The sequence below is a fragment of the Epinephelus moara genome, chromosome 16 (genome assembly GCF_006386435.1).
Source record: "Epinephelus moara isolate mb chromosome 16, YSFRI_EMoa_1.0, whole genome shotgun sequence".
Taxonomy (NCBI): domain Eukaryota; kingdom Metazoa; phylum Chordata; class Actinopteri; order Perciformes; family Serranidae; genus Epinephelus; species Epinephelus moara.
The window spans coordinates 1,049,428-1,073,072 of NC_065521.1; the positions used below are offsets into that span (position 1 = coordinate 1,049,428).

At 40.5% G+C, this 23,645-nt stretch overlaps 1 protein-coding gene across 1 annotated transcript; it reads left to right on the forward strand.

Annotated features, from left to right (window-relative positions):
- The first annotated feature begins 4,234 nt into the window (after nt 1-4,234).
- Nucleotides 4,235-22,028, forward strand: LOC126403182 (inhibin beta B chain-like). Its single transcript, XM_050065694.1, has 2 exons — nt 4,235-4,684; nt 14,756-22,028. The coding sequence occupies exons 1-2, from the start codon at nt 4,288-4,290 to the stop codon at nt 15,529-15,531; spliced, it is 1,173 nt and encodes a 390-aa protein (XP_049921651.1). The 5' UTR covers nt 4,235-4,287; the 3' UTR covers nt 15,532-22,028.
- Nucleotides 22,029-23,645: the final 1,617 nt, after the last annotated feature.

Below are 23,645 nucleotides of genomic sequence, written 5' to 3' on the forward strand. Positions count from 1 at the left end.
GGTGGGACATTTTTTATTTTTTGTTTTTGCTTTCATTTAGGGACTGTTCTTTACTCATCAGAAGCAGTTGGCTATGGTGGGACATTTTTTATTTTTTGTTTTTTGCTTTCATTTAGGGACTGTTCTTTAATGATCATAGGACAGGGGGTGGCTGAGGCATGACTTAAAAAAAACTTTAGGGACTGTTCTTTATCAATTAGAGCATGAGGGGTGGCTGGGGTGTGCCTTCGTTTTTTTGCTTTCATTTAGGGACTGTTCTTTACTTATTAGAAGCAGTTGGCTGTGGTGGGATTTTTTTTGCTTTCATTTAGGGACTGTTCTTTAATGATCATAGGACGGGGTGGCTGAGGCAAGACTTAAAAAAAAATTTAGGGACTGTTCTTTATCAATAAGAGCATGGGGGGTGACTTCGTTTGTTGTTGTTGGGTTTTTTGTTTTGCTTTTATTTAGGGACTGTTCTTTATTTATCAGATAATGAGGGGTGGATCGGGTGTAACTTCGTTTTTTTTTGTTTTTTTTGCTTTCATTTAGGGACTGTTCTTTAATGATCACAGGACGGGGTGGCTGAGGCATGACTTAAAAAAAAATTAGGTACTGTTCTTTAATGATCATAGGACAGGGGGTGGCTGAGGCATGGGGACTGTTCTTTATCAGTTAGAGCATGAGGGGTGGCTGGGGTGTGACTTCTTTTTTTAGGGGGGGGGGGTTGTTTTGTTTTTTGCTTTTATTTAGGGACTGTTCTTTAATGATCATAGGACAGGGGGTGGTTGAGGCAAGACTTAAAACATTTTTTAGGGACTGTTCTTTATCAATTAGAGCATGAGGGGTGTGACTTTGTTTTTTGAGGGGTTTTGCTTTCATTTAGGGACTGTTCTTTACTTGTCAGAGGACGGGGTGGCTGGGGTTTAGGAATTGTTCTTTATTTATCTTTTATTCAGGGGCTGAAATGATCCCACCAAATACTAAATACAACCATTTAAATTAGAGTGAGCCTCCCCTGAGCCAAAAGAAAAAGCAAAGTCCCTCCCCGGTGCTTTAAAACATATTTGACATTTTGCACCCCCCCGCCCCCTCACAAGTAATGAACACTCCCTTAGATTATTTAATTATCTGTAATTCTTGGTTCATTCAAAATACAGCAACATTTCAGCAACAAACTGCTCTGATAAAACATCAGTCGAGACAAAGTCGTAAAGAAACATTAAATAAGAACATTTAAAAACAACTAAAATGCCATTAAACAGAAAACAAGGTAAAATATACTAAAATAATATTTTATTATATCATACAAACTATACTAAACTATTTATCTTGTTATATAAACTTTAGAAGTTAAAACAAACTAAGACAGATATAAAACACAAAAATAGAAAAGTAAAAAGAAAAAGAATCAATAAAGTGAAGTGCAGAATAAGACATGAATAAATATCTGATTTAAGAGAAACACTTGTAGTTCCTGTGTTTGGCACAAAGATGGCGCTGTTTCATTACTTTGAGAGCAGCTCACTGACTCGTCACCTTTAACTGGAGATAATGAAGTCAAACCATCTGAAAGGCTTGGGTTGTCTCCACGCGTCTTCTTCAGGTTCATAAGGAGCTGAAATACTTTAATAATTATTATTATTCATCTCCTGCTGCATTCAGACACTTTAATGTCGCTGTCTTATCCACAAAGAGCTGGTTTAAATCCTGGAGGTAAAAGTATGTGGACACTAAGGCATACAGACGAGTGTTTTGGTGTCCACATACTTTTGGCCACATCTTAACATTGACATATCGGACTGAATTAGATTTTAACTGAATACATTTCCACGTAACGTCACCTGAATCAGGCACAAGAACAAAATATAAACTCGTCACCAATGTCCATTTGGAAATTAACCATTTTTAGGGACGCCCAAAAAACTCGTGACGCATACAAGTGGAATGTTTTGGTGTCCACATACTTTTGGCCACATCTTTACGTACATAATTCAGACAAAACTGGAGCCAAATAACATAACACAGATCAATGTAATGAAAATTAACCATTTTTAGAACTGTCCACATACTTTTGGCCACGTTTGAACATCTAAATGTCGGATTAAATTAGACACTAATTTAACAATTACTCACTTAAATCGGGCACAAAAACAAAATGTTAGAATTTCTCCAAAGTCCCTGCGATCTCAAATGCTACAATATTTTTGTGTTGCCTCCCTTCATATGTGCAAATAACTCGTGTGTGAATTGATTAATGAAATGCTGCTACATCCTTGGCGTCACACGTTTTCGGGATCTCATTGCTGATTGGCTAGCGTGATGCGAATCGCTCACTGAAGCTCAGATTTTTCAACTCTAACAAATAAGCGTGTGATGCGAAACTGCGTTACTCATTTCATTCGTGGCAATTAATTTGCGTCCATCACGACTTTACATTGACCTCCATTCATTTTCAGGCTGAAATTTAAGTTTTCTAAAGAGTAGGGCCAAAAACCTACGTGAAACTGCCAGCTGATTTCAAATAAATTAATAATTTTCCGCTAATTTTCTTAAAACACACCAAAAAAATAAGATCTCCAACTGTAGTGTCAACTTATTTGTATGAAAAAGTTCCACCCGATTTTAATTTAACATTCCTCAAAACGAACCACAAAAAGTAAAATCTCTCACTAAGGAAGGAAAATTAAGAAAATGTTTCGATTTTAATTGAGGAGTAAAAATGTTCATAGGTTTTTGCTGAAATTTAAGTTTTTCTGAAGAGGTGGGACAAAAATCTGACACTTTTCATGAGAAACATTCAGTTGATGAAAATTATATTTTTCACAGATTTTGTCAAAACATGTCACAAAACTTAAGTAGTATCAACTTATTTTAACAAAACTATGGGAAAAAAAGATTTTTATTGAGAAATTTGAAATTAATTGTAGATTTTTGCTCAAATTTAAGTTTTTCTGAAAAGGAGTGACAAAAATCTGACGTGTTCCACCTGATTTAAATAAAATTAATAATTTATTTATTTATTTATTTTTTTTTAAACAAACCACAAAAAGTAAGATCTTCCATTGTATGTCAAACTATTTCAGGAAAAAAATATAAAAGCATTTTCATTTCAGTTGAGAAATTTCAAAAATTTTCAGTTTTTTTGCCGAAATTTAAGTTTTTCTGAGGAGTGATAAAAATCTTACAAGTTTCACCTGATTTCAATTCAATTGAACATTTTTTCAATAATTATCTTAAGACAAACCATCTTTTACAGATTTGCTAAAAATTTTCTCAACTTATTTCAACATAGTAAAGAAATTTTTTACATTTTTTTTTACAAATTTAAGTTCTTCTAAAGAGGAGAGACAAATATCGGACACCTCTAAGGAGAAACTTCCACCTGATTTCAATAGAATAAATCATTTTTCACCACCTTTCTTAAAACTTCCACTGTTGTATCAACACATTTCACAATAATTCACTGTAAAAAATTACAGTAATTTACTGTAAATGTACAGCCAAATATTTTACAGTGCACTATAAGTATTTCCATGTTCTGCTACTTTATACTTGAATATAATACTTTTTATTTTTGGGAGCATTTCATATTCACATTTCAGAGGGAAAGCGTCCTCAGGGTGTATCATTAGCCCCGCCCCTCCCCTGGCCACGCCCCTCCGGTTTTGACCCCCCTCTGTATATAAAAAAGTTTTCGGTGTGTGGCGGCTCCCGAGTCTCAGACACGCCAGAATGGAAACGCTCCTCGGTGCGCTCACTGGCACACCTCCCTGTCCTCCTCCTCCTCCTCTTCCTCTTCTTCTTGTTGGTTGCGCAGCGGCACTCCGGCAGCTCCTCACCGGGACTCGTAGGAGACACATTTAGAGAGTCAAAGCAGAAGTGAGGATGCGCTGTGTGTGGATGGATTGAGGCTGAAAGATGGATCGTCGGGTCGTGGAGTATGCTGCAGGGAGGTTTCCAGCTGGGCTGATGCTGATTCATCAAACACGGTTTCTTCTTCTGCTGCTGCTGCTGATGCTGCTCGCGTGAAGCTGCTCGGAGGACTCTGCGTCTTGTTGTGGTGACGGGCTGTTGAGGATGACCAAACACGTCCATGTCACGATGTGAGAGGAAGATCTGCTGCACACGCGTCTTCGAGTGGATGGAAACAAAGTGCGCCGAGTGGCATCCAAGTGCGTCAGACCTGAGCGGAGCGCAGTTACGCATGGAGACAGCTCGGGACTGAGCTTCTGCGTCTTCACATTTCTTTTTTATGACTTTGACAAACGAGAGAAAAAGTTATTCTCACTCCTCCTCAAACAGAAAATGAGTAGCTGTCTTTTCCGACTGGCACTCCTCGTGGCTTGCGTCCTCTCCATCCGCTGCACCGCTGCGCCCGGGACCGAGGCGGAGGCGCACACGGCGTCCCGGGATACCTGCGCGTCCTGCGGCGTCGCTCAGCCGGAGGACCCCGAGTCGGGCCGGCTGAACGTGGACTTCCTGGAGGCGGTGAAGAGGCACATCCTGAGCCGGCTGCAGATGCGGGAGAGGCCCAACATCACGCACCCGGTGTCGAAGGCGGCCATGGTGACGGCGCTGCGGAAGCTCCACGCCGGGAAGCTGCGCGAGGACGGGAGGGTGGAGATCCCCAACCTGGACGGACACCCGATGAGCAACGAGGTGCTGGAGGAAAGCTCGGAGATCATCAGCTTTGCGGAGAAAGGTGCGTGATGGAGGCACATGTTCATGTTCAGGCGCAGATTCAAAGAGTTTTTAACAAGAAACTTCACTTGATTTCAAGTATATTTAACATTTTCCGCTGATTTTCATAAATCAAACCGCAAACAGTGAAGTCCCCCACTGTGACGTAAACTTATTTCAGGAAAAATGAAAAGACGTTTAGATTTTAAGTGAGAATTTTGAAAATTCTTGCAGATTTTTGCAGAAATTCAGGTTTTTCTAAAAAAAAGAGTGACAAGCAACCTTTCAAACTATGTGACATTTTTCACTATTTTTCTTAAAATGAACCACAAAAGTAAGACCTCCCACTGTAGTGTCAACTTATTTCAGGAAAAATGAAAAGACGTTTAGATTTTTATGAGAGATTTGAAAAGTTTTCGTAGGTTTTTCTGAAGACGAGTGACCAAGTGACACAAGTTCCACCCAATTAATTTAACATTCCTCAAAACAAACCACAAAAAGTTAAATCTCTCATGTATTTCAGGAGAAATACGAAAACATTTTGATTTTTATGCAGAAATTTGAAAATTCTCATAGATTTTTGCTGAAATTCAAGTTTTTGTGACGAGGACTGACAGAAGTCTGACACTTCTAACAAGACAGTTCCACCTGATTCGATTAAATTTAACATTTTTCAGTAACTTTCTTAAACAGAACCACAAAAAGTAAGATCTTTCACTGTAATGTCAACGTATTTCATGAAAAATAAGGAAACGATTCAATTCTTATTGAGAAATGTGAAAATTCTCGTAGTTTTTCAGAAAAGGAGTGACCAAAATCTGACGCTTCTATCGTGAAACATTTCTCAAACCAAAGCACAAAAAGTAAGATCTCCCACTGCAGTGTATTTCAGGGAAAAAAATGTTTAGTGTTTTATTTATTTTTTGTGAGAAATTTGAACATTCTTGTTGATTTTTGCTGAAATTTGAGTTTTTCAGAAGAGGAGTGACCAAAATGACACTTCTTAGAAGAAAGTTCCAATTTTAATTTAATATTTCTCAAAACAAACCACAAATATTAAGTAGTGTCAAATCATTTGAACAAAACAGAGAAAACAATTTGATTTTTATTGTGAAATTTGACATTTTTGTAGATTGTTGCTAAAATTTCACTTTTTCTGAAGAGCAGTGACAAAATTTTGACACTTCTAATGATAAACTTCCACCTGATTTTTAATCTGTAAATATTTGTCACAAATTTTGTCAAAACCAGCCACAAAAATTTAGTAGCGTCGAATCATTTCAACGAAACTGAGGAAAAATATGAATTTTTATTGCGAAATTAGAAAATTCTCATAGAATTTTGCTCAAATTTGTTTTTCCAACCACGGAGTCATTCTAAAGTCATTGAATGTTGGTGCTTTGTCAGTGACTTCAACGTCAGACACCAACGAAAAATGGTATCCTTTCATATTGGCAGGATACACGGCCAGTCGCCATTATTGTTTTACGATGCCCGGCGGCATTCGGAGGAAAGACAGCCGGACTACAACAAAAGTTAAGGTGGCGGAAGTCCGAATAGGGCGGGTAGGATGGGTGGTGGATGGCTCCAACTTTCACCAGGGATGCCGGTGTTCACTTCCTGAACCAAACCCTTCTTTTTTCCTAAACCCAATCACGTGCGTTAAATCTGCAGTGTTGTACCAACGTAGTGCTTTTATTCTGAAAGACACTGTATGCAAACTGTACATTTCCTGTGAAAACAGAAGTGTATTTTGAAAACAGACAATGCATGTAACAGGCTGAAGTTGACACGGCGTCCCAGAACGTCAACAACCAACACACCCAGGGTACCTTGGACGTCATATGTGGACGTACGACATATAAGTCCATGACCAAACGTGGACATGTGACGAGGTCACAGTGTGTTCTGAGGAACTCTGACACTGCTAAAGTTAAACTTCCACCTGATTTATTACCAGAACAAGCCAGAAAATTTAAGTAGTTGCGACTTATTTCACCAAAACTAAGAAAAGATTTGAATTTCTAGGGTGAAATTTGAAATTCTCGCAAAGACAAAACATCAAATTTGACTCCACAAAAGACAAATATGGTCTTATGTGTCACACACACGGCGCCCTGCCTGGAGAAGTGGCCTGGATTTATGAATGAAGAGCTTAACTCTAACACGACTCTGGGGCGTCGAGTCTGACGAGGCTTTATGAGACTCTGCGGACTCATAAAAAGGAGGCAGGACACTTGTTGTACTCGTGAAATCTAATATCTGAGATGATACTTGATGCATGTAGCTGATGAATCAGGTGCTGCTGCAGCCGCCTCTGCTCCGTGTGTGTGTGTGTGTGTGTGTTCAAAGTGTCTTTATATATCGACTGAACGAGAACCAACCCAGAGACCGTCCTGATGTTGAACAGATGTTGATACAGGGGCCTGAAAACCCGCCAAAATAAAAGCAGAGGCTGTGCGTATAGCTGCCTGGTTTGGTGAAGATATCAATCCCCAAAGCTCTAATAAGACTCTTGTACACTCGTGAACATGCCGGCTATAAAAACACATCCTGCTCTGTCATCACGAGCTGAATGTTCGCAGTGTAGACGCATCAAAGTCAGACAAACCGCGGCCGCAGAAACTCGTCATTTAGTCTGGTTAAATAAGATGTTTGGTGTTGTTCTGAAGCCGCTGTTGGGAAGCTTTACATGAGACAGGGCGTAACCGTCCAGAAGGGTCAGTCAGAGAATCGCAAACACAGACAGAGGATGGTTTCGTCTAGATCAGGGGTGTCGAGCATACGGCCTGGGGGCCAGACCTGGCCTTCCAAAGGGTCCAATCCGGCCCAGTCGATGACCTTGCACACCTTATAGTGATGCACTTGTGAAGACTAAGACTTGTCAGGTTCCAGGAGCGGGTTAAACACCTACAATCAAATGTGGCCTGTGAACCAAAATGAGTGTGACACCCCTGATCTAGACGATCAAAGAATCGTAAGAACTTTGACTGCAGTTTGGTGGATGCAGAGCTGAGAGAGCTGGTCAGATTCTGGAGTCTTTGATTGTACTTTTTAAGCATGCTGCATTCAAGTGCTGGAGAGGAGAGCTGGACATGTGGGACTCCTGGCTCCCACCCCAGTGTTGTGTTCACTTTCCTAGAAAACCCCCCGAGCGCACACAAACATAAACTCGGGCAGCGTTTAGCTCGGTGTCGGCGGAGGTTTGCTCCCCACTGAGAGCCTTTTAGTTTCAGATGTTTCTCTCTGTGGCCGCCGTGTCGCAGACCTTCCACCTCGCCGCGCCGCGCTTGCCAGTTGGCCGCGTTACCGGCACTGAGCGGCTGTCAGCGGGGACGTGGCACGGCGACAAGGCTCAGAGGAACAATTTACTCAGGGGCGGCTGAAAGGGAGCTGAAAATGATCAACGACGCCACCTGCTTCGCCCACGTGCGTCCGTCCGCTCGCCTCCCGAGAAGCAAAACATCTGCTTTCCACATCAACGCGTCGCAGTTTGAGGCCGTCGCTGCGAACATGTGTTGGTTATGTCATGTGTCTGAGCGTTTGTTTCTCTGTCATGTCTTCATGTGTGTCTGCGTTGGCGTATACAAGCATCTACATCCAGGATACTTTGCGTGTGTGTGTGTGTGTGTGTGTGTGTGACATGGCAGGGTTGTGTTGAATCAGTCCCCTCAGTATAAGGTCAGAGCTTTTGTGTCGGCCGTCGTGCAGCCTGAATGCAGATTGACGGGCTGAACCCTGCAGCCTGGCACCCCATTAGAATTCACAGTGTGTGTGTGTGTGTGTGTACAGCCTCTATATGAAAACACAGTGTGACTGGAGTGTTTGTGAGTTTACAGCGTCACACTGTGTCGTCCAGATTCCCACTTTTCCTGAACGCAGCGTGTGCAAATCACCACCTTTAAAAACAATATCCCTTCAAGGTCAGTTTAGCAGCTTGTGGAGCTTTCAGTCACATCATATGATCTTCATCGGCAGATAGAGTTTGACGTAGAGGTGTAGAACTTCAAAGTCCCTTTTCCCAGAGCGCATTAATCCTTTGAAACTCGAGCAAACTGGCCGGATATCTCTCAAAAACATGGCACGAGGGCAACGAGCAACTGAACAAGAAATCAGTTAAAAGTTAAAGTGTTAAAAAAAAGTCTAATTTTCCATTGTATCCACAAACAATCGTTCGTATGATATCCTATAAAATTGTGTCCCAAAACTGACCTTACGTCCTTAACGTAAAGTTACGTAATCTGGAGGTTAGGTTCAGGAGAGGAAACATGGTGACGACCTACCATAAAATAAATCAAACAGTTCCGAAAAGTCGAATAGACGGCTTTTCTTCGGTGTCTGATGCGGAGGCCACCACCCAAGCGCCAGTTGTCAGCACCTTCGGAATGAGACCAGGCTGGGTCGGAAAAACAATTTAAGAAAAATTCTGCGAGAATTTCCAAATTTCACAGTTAAAAATTAGTCGACAATACTTAAATATGTGGCTAGCTTTGACATTTTTTTGAAAAATATTACATTTAATTGGAATCAGGTGGAACGTTCTTGTCAGAAGAGTCAGATTTTTGTCACTCCTCTCCAGAAAAACTTAAATGTCAGCAAAAATCTACAAGAATTTTCAAATTTCTTAATAACATTTTTTACTTTTTCTTATTTTTCCTGAAATACATTGACACCACACTGTAAGAGCTTCCCTTTTGTGATTAGTTTTGAGGAATGTTAATCAGGTGGATGTTTCTTGTTATAAGTGTTAGAATTTTTGTCACTCTTCAAAAAAAACTTCAATTTCAGCAAAAATCGATGAGAATTTTCAAATTTCTTCATATTTTTTTTTTACTTTTTCTTATTTTTCCTGAAATACATTGACACCACACTGTAAGAGCTTCCCTATTGTGATTCGTTTTGAGGAATGTTAATCAGGTGGATGTTTCTTGTTAGAATTGTTAGAATTTTTGTCACTCTTCAAAAAAAAATCCTTAAATTTCAGCAAAATTTGATTCGTTTTCTTAGTTTTGTTAAAATAAATTTGACACAACTTACTTTTGTGGCGCGTTTCAAGAAAAATAGTGATAAATGTTAAATTTGATTGAGATCAGGTGGAACTTTGTGTCAGATTTTTATAACACCTTTTAAGTAAAAATCAAATTTCAGCAAAAATCTGGGAGAACTTTCAAATTTCTGAATAAAAATTTAAATGCTGTCTTATTTTTCCTGAAATATGTCAACACTCCAGTGGGACATCTAGTTGTGGTTTGTTTTGAGAAATGTTGAATTTGATTTTAATTAGGTGTCAGATTTTTGTCACTTCTCTTCAGAAACACTTCAATTTCAGCAAAACTCTATGGAAATTTTAAAATTTCTCAACATCAATCACAATGTTTTCTCAGTTTTGTTAAAACAAGACACTACTAACTTTTTGTGGTTTGTTTTGAGGCACTTAGTGAAAAATATTGAATTGAATTTAAATCAAGTGGAAGTTTCATGTTAAAAGGGTCGGACCATTTTTGTCACTTTTCAGAAAAACTTCAGCTAAAATCTATGAGAACTTTCAAATCACGCTCATTTAATTCATGCAGTCTTTTTCAAAGTAAACTTTCAACATTGGTAAAATGCTTCGTTTTTACGTTTATTTCCTTAAGTTTTGGTAACAAAAGTGTGTGGACACATTTAGAAAAAAATCACTGAAGACATTTGTTATGTGACATACGTCCCTAGCTGCACATACCAGCACACTACGTTGGACTTCTCAGCATGGATTCTGCAGCATTTGGTGCATCCTCTGATGCTGCTGTTTAGAGTGTTTAGATATACATTCAAGTCTGTGATTTTGCCTTTGTTAGCAAACTTAGAAAGAGGATGTGGGACTCCTGGCTTCCACCCCAGTGTTGTGTTCACTTTCCTGGAAAACCCACAAGCGCACACAAACATAAACTCGGGCAGTTTTTAGCTCGGTGTCAACGGAGGTTTGCTCCCCACTGAGAGCCTTCTAGTGTCAGATGTTTGCCTAGGTAAAAAAAAAAATCTTTAAACCTTTGGTTAGATTTTGGCACAAAACCCACTTGGTTATGGTCAGGAAAACAAAATGTTTTGGCGTCGAAGACACAGTTTGGGGGCACAATCCCTACAGGAAACACAGCACTGACTCACCAAATCACAGCTGGTTTTGAACAGTGGTCTCTCCTAGATCACTTTAGAAACATCGCTATGTTACGTATGAAACGGAAAAATGTAACATATCTGTGGTTTGCAGAAACGTACAGTGCCAACATTTTCTTCTGGTGACTCACTTATATCGTCCAAGATCTCTAATTCACCTCGTCTGTTTGCAGATTTTATTCAAAAACTTTGTGTAAAAATTGTGCTTGGTATTAATTTAGAAGAAGTGTGTTGTGACGAGCATTTTAGGAGTCAGACTTCTCCCAACCAGTGTTGATTTTGACAGCTTGAGATTTTAGTCATTTTTATCCTTCGTTGTTTTAGTTGACGAAAATGTGAAGTCCGGTGGTTGATGGCTGCTTGCTCCGCTGCCTAACAAGCAGAGCTAGCTGCTAACAGCCACCGCCACAACTAACAAACTCTACGAATCCATCCCGGCCGTTCTCGGCTTTCAATGTCTGACAGTCCACCACTAACATTTTCACTACGTCTTGTCTTGTCAATGAAAATGAAACGTAGATTTCATCTTAGTTTTTATCATCAAGATCTATTTTTAGTTCGTCATCGTCTCATTTTCGTCATGCAAAAAGAGGTTGCTGCCGAAAAATTTTCCTCATAGTTTTCATCAATGAAATTAACACTGCACCCAACAACGGTGCCAGATATTTATAAAATAATGTCTTCATTTTTAATTTGTTATATTTAATTCATTTATTGGCACTTCAGCCAGCCTAAAGATATCCACCATCCATGTCTGTATAAGCTTTACACCTCCTAAAATCATTCACCGTCTTTGAAAGAACAGAGGGAAGTCTCAACAGCCACATTTGAAACCAGCAGTTTAACCATTTGAACGCCAACAACACGGTGCACGTGACTTCCTCCTGCATGGAAACCACAGGAGAGTCAGCGTTTCTGTCGCCGCAGATTTCCAGTGAAGATTCAGGCAGAAAATGTGACGTCACATCAGCATGTGAGAGCTTTAAAATGAGCTGGTTATCAAAACTCATGTCGGCAAAAGCGTATTTTAGCCTAAATTTAGCTTTTATGAGGACATTAGAAACTGTTCTTTGGGAAGCCGTGGTAGAAGTTTCACAATCTTTGCTGCAGCACGGTGCAGTTTATTTATCTGTCTGTCATTTGTCACCAGAAAGGTGGAATTTATACTTCTGTGTTGAATCGAGACATTGCTTTCATCGCCATAGTTCAGACTAAGTCAGGTTTTAGCCTTTTGATCGAGTACGTGGTGACTGACCTGCAAGATCTGCACTTGCAGCTCAGCTTAACCTTTGTTTTCGCTCTGCAGGCACTTATCATCTTGATTTTCATCTCGCCGCGGCGCTCTAATCTGCAGCAGTGTGTGATCTAACATCCCGAGCTGCTGAATAATGACTCGGAGATTACCTCGTCTCGTGATGGATGAGGTAATGCATGTGGGGGCTCGCTTTGATGGTCGCCAGCAGCTCCCTCTGAGCAACACTTTGGTACATTTCTGTTGTGTAACGCAGCACAGCGCTCTGGTTGCTCCGAGTTCAGGAGGTTCGCACCTGATGAATGATTCTTATCTTCCTCACTTGACAGCTGTCCATCGGCTCGTGTCCTCCTCACATCTCCGGTGCTCCACGGTCTAGACGTTTGAGCCCCGTAATGGCAGCTGAGAGCTCTGTAAGCATCTCAAGATAAAGTACCCAAAATGTAAAACACAGCAGATTGAGGAGCTTCTCGTCCCGAGTGTGCCGGGTTTCATCAGGCCATCAATTACCCAGGAGCACTCTGGGATATTTACATGTCTCCGCACGAGATCAAAACTCTGTCCCTCCTTAATGGGAGCACTGGCCTGCACAAAGACACACAGTGAAAGCTCAGTAAATGGAGAGATGGATTACTAATCCACGCAGAGCAACTCAAATACAAACGTTTTTAGTTTGACGCACTTTTGGTTTTCATCAGTTGTGGGAAAGTTGGAACAGGAAGTGACTTTATTAGAAGATGATGACTGAAAGTCAAGTTTTTATGCCTCCGTGCTGGTGATAGTCGTGTTTTGAGGTTGTCCATCCGTAGGTCCCATCCTTGTGAACGTGACATCTCAAGAACATTGAGGGGATTCCCTAGAATTTGGCACAAACACCCACCTAGACTCAACAATTAACTAATAAGATTTTGGAAGTCATAGGTCAGCGATCGAGGTAACTTTAACCTGGTCCGTCTCATTCTCATGAATAAGATATATTATGAGCACTCTGAGGGAATTTCCTCAAGTTTGGCACAAGCGTCCACTTGGACTCAGAGATAAACTGATAAGCCTTTGGTTGCCAAGGGTCAAAAGTGAAAGGTAACCGTGATTTTGCTTACATTTTATTCTTGTGAATGAGACATCTCAAGACCACTTTGAGGGAATTATTTCAAATTTGGCACAAACGCCCACTTGGACTTAACTATCAACTAATTACATTTTGGTGGCCATAGGTCAAAGGTCACTAGGGCACTGCAACTAGAGTCAAGGATGAACTTTATAGATTTTGATGGTCAAACGTCAAGATCACTGTGACCTGATTTGTGTCATTCTTGTAAACCCAATATCACACGAAAACCACAAAAGTTTATTCAAATTTGGCACAAATGTTCACTTGGACTCATCGATGAACTGATTAGAGTTTTGTGGTTAAAGGTCAAAAGCCACTGTGACCTGGTTTGTCTCGTTGTTGACACAATATGATATGAACACCCTGAGAGAATTCCTTTAAATTTGGCACAAATGTCCACTTGGATTCAGTGATGAACTGAATAGATTTTGTTGGTCAAAGATCACTGAACACTTAACACTTGAACTCAATATCTCAAGAAGGCCATGAGGGAATTAACTCATATTTAGCACAAACGTCCACTTGGACTCATCGATGAACTGATTAGAATTTGGTGGTTGAAGGTCATTGTGACCTCACAAAACATGTGCTTGTCCATAACTCAAGAATTCTTTTGCAAATTATGACAAACACAAATGTCTAACAGGATATCGACATTTTATATCCAAAAGGTCAAAGGTCAGCTTCACTGTGACATCATCATGTTCTGCATAGAACACTTTTCTGTCCGTTACTCAGCATCATATCTCAGGAACAGAAGGGGATGACAGCAAGATGGTGATTCTTGTTGTTTCTGAAGGGTCTGAATCAAATTTTAAAAAAAGCCTCTGACCATTTGCAGTCTGCTCTCAGGCCTCATTGTGAGGACAGTTAGAATCCATAAGATCTCATTTTCAGGCAGCATTCAACGCAGAGCCTTTGAACCTTTGTGTGCCGCTCTCTTAAGCTCCCCCACCCCCATCCCCCACCTTCCTCCTCCTCCTCCTCCTCCTCCTCCTCATATTTGGGCCAACTCGAAGGCCAAGTGGCCTGGCGCCCAACGCCTTCTTGTCACAGTCCGCAGGATCTGTGCTGCCACCCTGAACTGAGGGGAGGCTGGGGCCTGTTGTCTCACTTTAAGCTGTTCCCAAGTTCACCAAATCGCCTGTCCAGTGCTCCGTCTGTCTGTCCCCAAAGACATTTAGATGTTCCACGTGATAAAGAGCTGACACAACTGTCCACTTTGACTTAATGTCCTGAGACCCCAGCTATGTTTGGTATGCATTTTCAAAAAACTAAGTGATAATGAAGTCCCAATGTCCTCAAACGAGTGCTTCTTGGTTCTGCAAAGTTTCAACCATAAAATGTGTTCAGGTTTTGTATCTTGTCCACTCTTGTCAGAGTCAGCTGCAGATGGACTTGGCAGAGATGGCTGCCATCTTGTTTTTATTAGTGTATTTTGGTCTTGCCACCACTAAACAACACATAACAGGTCTGAGTTAAGCAGAAGTTAGTTAAAAGTACCCGGTTGTTGTTCGAAGTCTCTCTGGTGTTACTTTATTATTGATGGATCCCTCTGATGTGTTCTCCTTCCTCAGATGACATGGTGACGTCCAAGTCCAGCCTGTTCTTCATGATCTCCAGCGAGGGGAACCAGAACCTGTACGTGACGCAGGCCACCCTCTGGCTCTACTTCAAGCTGCTGCCGTCCCCTCTGGAGGTGCGCCCAAGGCGGAAGGTGACGGTGAAGGTGTACTACCAGGAGCCCGGTCTTGGCAGCAAGTGGAACCTGGTGGAGAAACGGGTGGAGCTGAAGCGCAGCAGCTGGCACACCTTTGTGCTCACCGACGCCGTGCGGTTGGTGTTTGAGAAGGGCGACCGGCGCCAGAACCTGGACGTGCGCTGCGAAGGCTGCGAGGCGGAAGGCGTCGTGCCCATCCTGCTGAACCACAACGACGAGTCCCACCGGCCCTTCCTGGTGGTGCAGGCGCGGCAGTCTGACAGCAAACACCGGATCCGCAAGAGGGGGCTGGAGTGCGACGGCAGCAGCAGCCTGTGCTGCCGCCAGCAGTTCTACATAGACTTCCGGCTCATCGGCTGGAACGACTGGATCATTGCGCCATCGGGATACTTTGGGAACTACTGCGAGGGGAACTGTCCCGCCTACATGGCGGGCGTCCCCGGCTCGGCCTCGTCCTTCCACACGGCGGTGGTGAACCAGTACCGCATGCGGGGGATGAGCCCGGGCTCCATGAACTCCTGCTGCATTCCCACCAAGCTTAGCACCATGTCGATGCTTTACTTTGACGACGAGTACAACATCGTCAAGCGGGACGTTCCCAACATGATCGTGGAGGAGTGTGGCTGTGCTTGAGTATGTTTTATTCCTGTTTATTTAAGGTGGAACTGAAGATTCACAATATTACAACAACAAAAAAATGAATATAGAAACAGAATATTTATGGACGACGGAAAAAACATGCGCACACACAACCTCATCCACACATATCTACACCCCTCATGTATGCCTGCACAAAAACTTGTACATATATTTATGTTTGTTGATATATTTGGTTATATTCTCTGGTGGAAGACTGATTCGGTCTCCTTCAAAGGGACGTGAAGAGTTCTCTTCCAAATCTTTGGAAAACAATCATTATTAAGTATCTCTAAGATAGCGAGGATCTGGTTCAAGACTTACCTACTAGCCTTTACACAGCAGCATCACGTGATGTCATTTCCTGCCGTGGGTCACGTTGTTAGAGTTTCATTAGAAGTTTTGGAATTAAACTCTTCATGTGTAGAACATAAACCCAACCTTGAGTGTGGAAAAAAAAAAAAAACGTCTCCAGAGGAGCCTCACGAGAGTCACGAACTGGGTTGGGGGGTGATTCAGCTATGCCTCTTTCAGGAGCAGTTTGAGGGGACAAGCACTGAAAATGTTAATACATCCATCAACGTACAGCACTTCTGGCCAGGAGTCACACAGTTACACTAAGAGAAACTTTGGTCCACGAGAAAATCGGCTTCAAGCTGAACGTTTGGACGCATTCCAGACATGGATGGAAACAGAAAAATATAATCGGTAGAGACTTTTCAACAAGGTTTTCACTGACGCTGTCACCAAACCGTGAAATTGTCCTCTAAAGTGAAAGGTAGACTTGCCAATGTGAGGTGTCACACCTGAAATTCATAGAAATGTTAACTGTTTGGAGGTCGTGTTCCGATTGTTCTTCACTTTCCATTATCTTCATTGTTGAGGAGGCACTGTCACATGTTTCTGAAAGTTGGAGAGGTATTTCAACTTTTATCAATCAAGGATGAAGGTGAATCTCGGAAACCACTGGCTATGGTTGCAGACGATAACCATTTAGGAGGGCCAGTATTTTGGGCTGATCTGGTGTAGACAAGACTTACTCTTCAGTGTGAAGGTCATTTCGGCTTATCTCTATCAACAGATATCTATGATACAGGTAGTTATTTAAAAAGCTAAAAAAAAAAAGCTAACTTGGTGTCGGACCATAGCCAATGAGTTCTAAGATTGGATTTCGGTTGATATGTTCCGCCTTTCAACATGGACACTTAACCTACCATCCAAACCTAATTGATCAGTACTATTCAGACTACAAAACACTTCCCGAAACCAAAATCTTGTCCCATCGCCTACAAATTCTTCAAGCATACACAGATATCTACTGATAGAGATCAGGGTAACCCTAACTTCTACAGAAATTGCTAAGTGTTGTGGGGACGAACGGCTGTTTTGATGAAAACTTCCCTCAAATTACTAATCGGTTGTCTCTCAAAAATAATTTATGCGCTTAATTTTCCCTAAATTTAACAACTTCCAACTTTAAATTACCCGATTCTTTCCCTTCAAACACTGACTACGTTTACATGCACAAAATATTCAGGCTTTTGCCCTTATTCGGAAAAAGACGATATTCCTACCAAGCTGTTAACGTGGCTAATGAAAATGAATATTACACTAATATTCCTGCTTACATGCAGCAGGACGCATGCTTATTAACATGACATTTATCACGCCAAAATATGGAACAGCTTCTTTGCAAGTTTCCTACAGTGGCGGACTTGTTGGACCATGTGAACCAACACATCCTCACTGCGACCTTGTCACATGTCCATGTTTGTCATGGACTTTCCACATCCACATATGACGTCCAAGGTACCCTGGGTGTGTTGGCTGTTGACTTCCGTTTTCACAGGAAATGTACAGTTTACATACAGTGTCTTTCAAAATTAAAGCACTACATCGGTACAACACTGCAAATTGACGAGTTTTTTCCCCTCTTCAATAACATACGCACGTGGTTGGGTTGGGACTTCTGCCACCTTAACTTCCGTCATTGTCCTGCTGCGTTACCCTAAAATAATAACAGTGACCAGCTGTGTAATGCATCCAAATAATGCTGTTACATCCTGAATAATACCGGCATATCCCACATGACCTAATCGGAAAATGCTTGATTTGGAAAAAGGTCTACTTCGGAAAATCCAAACTGAATATGCTGTTCACATGACCTGCATGAAATTCAGAATATTGTTAGAATAATGGTGGAATATTAATGTGCATGTAAACGGACCCAATGTCTCACAAATTACAAAGCTGAGATCATTCACTGTGAACCACTCAAACTAAAAAGGAGGGGGCAAATTGTTTGAGAGCACGATTTAGTATCTGAGGGCCTGCCAAAAGTTCCTCCTACTGGAATCTGAAGATTTCAGTAGTTAACAACACGAACCACGTCCAGCTGTGCTCAGTCCAGTCCTCCAGTCCAGTCCAATCCCAAAGGGACGACAAGATCTTTGCATGCATGAGGATGGTGGAGTGAATATCAGGAACGACCTCACATTTTTGTTAACGTTTGGATGTTGCAAGAAAAACCTTCAGATTGGATTCCTTCCTGTTGATGAAATTAAAGAAAATCTCATTTCAGTCACTGAAAGTGAAAAGTTGCCATATTGCTCAGTTTAGTGACGGTGCAGCTTCGTACTTCCCGACACACACTTTGATGATAGCACTTGCAGATTGAAATGCCTTTAATGAGCCCTATGTGGCGCACCATTGCCCACGGTCCTTCTAAAAAGAAATAAGTGCCGCATGAGCTATGCAATGTATAGTATTTACCCATACACCAGACAAGCTGAACTTAAGCTCTTCTGACAAACTATCACCAATACTTGAAATGTAAGTGTGGTGAGCAGGGGGGCAGGTCGGGCTTCGGCCGGGAGGTTGGAGGATTAGAAATGTGTCTTTGGTGGTAGATGGTGAAGTGTACTTCAACACAAAGACTTGACTCGATCCAGCTCCATTTGAAAATGAACACAAGTCCCTTAGAACTTCTGACAACATCGCCAGTATCCCCTCTTCCGTTCGACTGGTAGAAAAAAAATCAAGTTTATATGCTACACGTGGCTTTTGCCAAATATATTTTGGAAGAAATACCACAGCTGTTAAGATTATGTTTTACCAGTCAGTCCATGAGATGCAACTTTCAAAGTATTATGTTGCTAAAAACCATTATCTATCTCTACACTTCTTACGTCTGTTGCACAATACAGTAGATTTTGACATATTTTAGCTGGACTTAATGCATTATCATACAGCAATGGTTCCCAACACAGCAAACACAATTTTGGCTACACAAAATTCTTTCAATCTTCTGAGCTCTTCCTTAAATTCATTGGATCATCGCACCTCTTCAGGCCTAAAAACACTACTCCAGTCAAAGAAAGAAATAATGGAGTATTGGTTGAACTGGTGACAACTAGTAGACTTAAGTTGTGCTCACACCAACGCAATGTGAATTTTTGCATTAGGTTACTCGTGCAAATTTGAACGCTAGAATAATTTGTGTTGACTCGCTTTGTGTGAATAACTCGTGTCTTACACGTGTAAAATCGCATGTACACCCAAAAGACAAAAAATTTTGCCAGAGAGGAGAGGCTTCCCGCATATTTTCAGTCAGTCAGAGTTACTTTTTATTCCTGTTTCTGTAAAAGTAGTGTCATAGAGCTTGGGGTAGCCACAGAACATCACAATCAGCTTCTCCACCACTAATCGGATGCATGAACTTCTGCCGATATGTCCGAGGTGTCAAATGTCCCTGGAGGATCTGCTGATTGGCTATCTTGACGCAAATTGGTCGCTGAAGTTCACATTTTTCAACTCTCGCGAATAAGTGTATGATGTGAAGTTGCGCTACTCGCTACATTCGCACTGATTAATTTGTGTCCATTTTGCCCCCTGGTAGGAATTTGTTCCTAATCACATCTTTGCATTGAATCGTCGTGTATTTTCCGGCTAAAATTCAAGTTTTTCTGAAGAGTAGGGAGAAAAATCTGACACTTTTATTGAAAAAATTCCACCTGATTTCAATTAAATTTGCATCATTTGCATCACTCATGTCGCGTCCATCACGCAGCCTGGCGGGAATTCATGTCTAATCCCGTCTTTACATTGACTCATGCCAATTCTTTATTTGCGCCCGTTGTGAACACAATGTTTTACACAACCTATGAAAAGCGTTAGAAAGTAGACTTTGTTTCAGGGCATCACAAGCCAAAAGGTAAAAGAATGAAAGAATAGAAAATGTAAAATATGACATAACCCTAATATAAAAGTTTCATTGTCACTTGCAGCTACCATTTTATTTGGAACAGAGCAGCATGTTTTGAAACAGGCTAGAAATCAACCCAATCATCAGAAAAAAACTGTTGTTTCAACAATGCTGTGGTTAACATGTGGCTAGGAAAAGATCAGGCTTTGGCTGAAAGCACCAATCTGGAGGGCACAATCTCTGGCAGGGAACACAGCACAACACCTTACTGAGGGTTCTTTCACACCTGCCCTGATTGGTTCGGTTCAGTCGAACTCTAGTTGGTTTGCCCCCTCAGTGCGGTTCATTGTGCAGGTGTGAACACACCAAAACAACCGGACTGAGACCTTCTTGAAGAGGTGGTCTCAGTCCGGTTCCAAAGGAACTCTGGTGCGGTTGGTTTGTGGTGAGAAGGTGTTCCGACCTGGATGTGAAGCAACTGCAGTCACATGACACATTGTTTGGGTTAAACATGAGCATGTTACAGTCCTGGAGGATTATTAATGTGCACCTCCTCCTGTACTGCCTTAATATGCACATTCAGCACATCCAATGCATCAAAACATTGTTTTCTAGTTGGAGCCGCGCCTCGTTTTCAAACTGTATGGTTTGACTAAAATGAACAATGACAGCAATATAGTCCACGATGAGCAGCGCTAAAATCAACCTGCGTAGTTGTCCCTCCATTGTGACATTAGAAAGTGTCACATTTATCTTGCAAGTGTACTCTTCTTCAACGTTTGCTTTACTTCCTGGATTTTTCCCACATGGAAATTCTGACCAATCAAGAGCAGCTTTCTCACACAAGGCATTTGATCTGGTCCTCTTGTAAATGCTGCCGTGAGAACACAAACCAACTCTAGGCAATTATACAACTTTGGAACAACATGAGTCCCTGATTCAGACCAAAGGAGACCACTCTAGGGCTGACAGCAGCCTCAACCACAAGTGGATTTGTTATTTGCTGGTCTGCAGCTTGGCAGGCATCTTGCCAAGCTCTAATATCACTTTAGAAATGTTGATATGAAAAGTAGAAATCAATCATATCCGTCTTTCTTAAGTGCTATATCAAAGGCAATTGGACTTGCTTGAGTTTCTTTAGGACGTTTCACCTCTCATCCAAGAGTCCTCTTCTGGTGGACTGGCGAGACGTCTTCAAGAAACCTTAAGCAAGTCCAGTTGCCTACGATAGAGCACTTAAGATTACCATGACCTGGATGACTGAGAATCTTCAGCGACATATCTGTGGTTAGCAGAAACATACATTTCTTCCAGGTAATAAGCTGCAGAAATCTACTTTATTGTGCAAAGGACAAAGCTGGATGGACGAGTCTTTAAAGGATTCAATCGGTGTTACTGAATAGTGATTCTAAGGAGCAGTTTTCCTTCCCTTACGCGATCATCAATTGAATCCTCTGAAATCTAAAAGGAGGCTAACTGGGGCTAACTTTGACCCAGATGTGATGCATGAACAGTGATTTTGGAGTCTAAATGAATGTGTCCCAGTGGAGTTCCCAGTTCGGCACCGAAACACACTTTGAGACACAGTTTCAGTCACTTTGACATCACTTTGATATTTTCAGGTTAGACCTGTTATTTCACGAGCCCTGCTCTCATTCACAGGCTTCACCACCACCAGGTACACATTTAAGAGAATACCTGCAGGTACTGCTTATTATCTCCTCCCACCTCCTGTCCGACGCTCGACCCCGTCTTCGCCTGCCACTGTAATCTTTCGCTCATTCTTCAAAGCGAATGGTTGTTAGAATATTTGCACTGGGGAGCTGTGTGACTAGTAATAAGAAAAATAAAAATGAATAGAAACTGCCATTGAAAAAAAAAGTTATTTTTATAGAAGCAAAATTGAGCTCAGTTCAAATGTATTATACCTAATCATGGAACCAAAGAGGCCAAGAGGTTTAGCTATTGAAAGATGGCAATGCCGTCATGTTTGTGTTGTTGTAAATGACTTTGTGACAGTTTAAAAGAGGCCTAAACACTGTATCAGGGTATAATATCAGTCCATAATCAGCTTAATCTCTTTTCTATTTTGTACCTAGACATGGAATATTTCATATTTTTTCATCAAATTACTTAAATATTCCTAGTTTACTTTCTTCTTTTTGTTAGCTCTCGTTACAGAGTCATTTAGAGTGAAGCACACGCCATCTGATCCCTGTACAGTCGATGTAACATATGAATATGCTTTTGAAATATTTTGTTCTTTGTAATTGTTGAAAAATAAATTTCTTATTACCAATCGTATGGATGTGTTGTTGGGTCGTGAGACTTGAGAGACGGTCCTGGAGTCAAAAACCAGTGGTGGAAAGTAACTAAGTGTGGTTACACTTCATAACAACCATCATTAATAAATAGTAAATTGATAGTTAACTAAAGTTTAGTTATTTTACTGTTAACAATATCATAATTATTAATGTTACGAATGATTAGCAATGCTATCATTTATATTATCTTAACAGTTTATTGTTGCACACTAAACATTGTATATACTATATTAAATATTTGTTAATGATTACCAAATTATTTGTAACTCTTTAAGAAAATGTTTGTAAAAACATTACATAGAAAGATGGAGCAGATATTTGTAACACTTGGTCACTTGGTTTGTACACCATCTATAGATATTATTTGGACGGCTATTACAAAATTGCAACTGATTATGAATGCACACCCCAGTATTTATTAACCATTTAACGAGGTGTTATAATCAGTTACAATTTTACAATAGCCATCCAAATAATGCTTCAATAATGTCCAATTAATAACCATTAACTATTCAGTATTTGTTAATGATTATCAAATGACTGGAAAATCCTAAAGAAATACTTTGTACAAACATTACAGAGATACACAGACCAGATATTTACAACACATTGTTAACGGTAAAATTGTCTACATTGCCAGTGTAAAGTTGCAATTGATGATTTTAGTACCTTGTTATATGGTTAATAACCACTAGTAGTGCATCTCTAAACACATATGGGTGTTTATAGATGCACTACACTAAACTTATTAACATTTATTGGAATAGTCCAAGTGATAGCCATTAACAATGTGGTACAATATCTGGTCCATCTATGTACAGTTTCCTACACATTAATTGGTAATCATTAACACACACTTAATGTAATATAGTAAATGTTAAAACACAATAAACTAGTAAATCAAATTATAGAAATATAGAGCAAATATATATTATATAAGGGGTTTAATGTTGTTATAATGTCCAAGTGATAGCCGTTAACAATGTGTTACCGTATCTGCTCGATCTAGCTATGTACAATTTCCTAGAAATTAGCTGGTACACACACTTAATGTAATATATTAAATGTTAAAATGGGAGCCATAATAAACTGTTAAATTAAATTAAATTACATTAATATATAGTGTTTAACATTGAAATAATGTCCAAGTGATAGCCATTAACAAGGTGGTACAATATCTGGTCGATCTATGTACAATTTCCTACAAATTAATTGGTTATTATTAATGCACACTTAATTTAATATATTAAATGTTAACATGGGAGCCACAATAAACTCCTGAATTATATTATAGAAATATATAGCTAATATATAATATATGAAGTGTTTAATGTTGTAATAATGTCCAAGTGATAGTCGTTAACAATGTTTTACAATTATCTCGTCATCTATCTATGTACAGTTTCCTACAAATTAATTGATATTCATTAACAAACACTTAATGTAACATAGTAAATGTTATAATGGGAGCCATAATAAACTGTTAAATTAAATTACATTAATATATAGTGTGTAACATTGTAATAATGTCCAAGTGATAGCCATTAACAATGTGGTACAATATCTGGTCCATCAATGCAGGC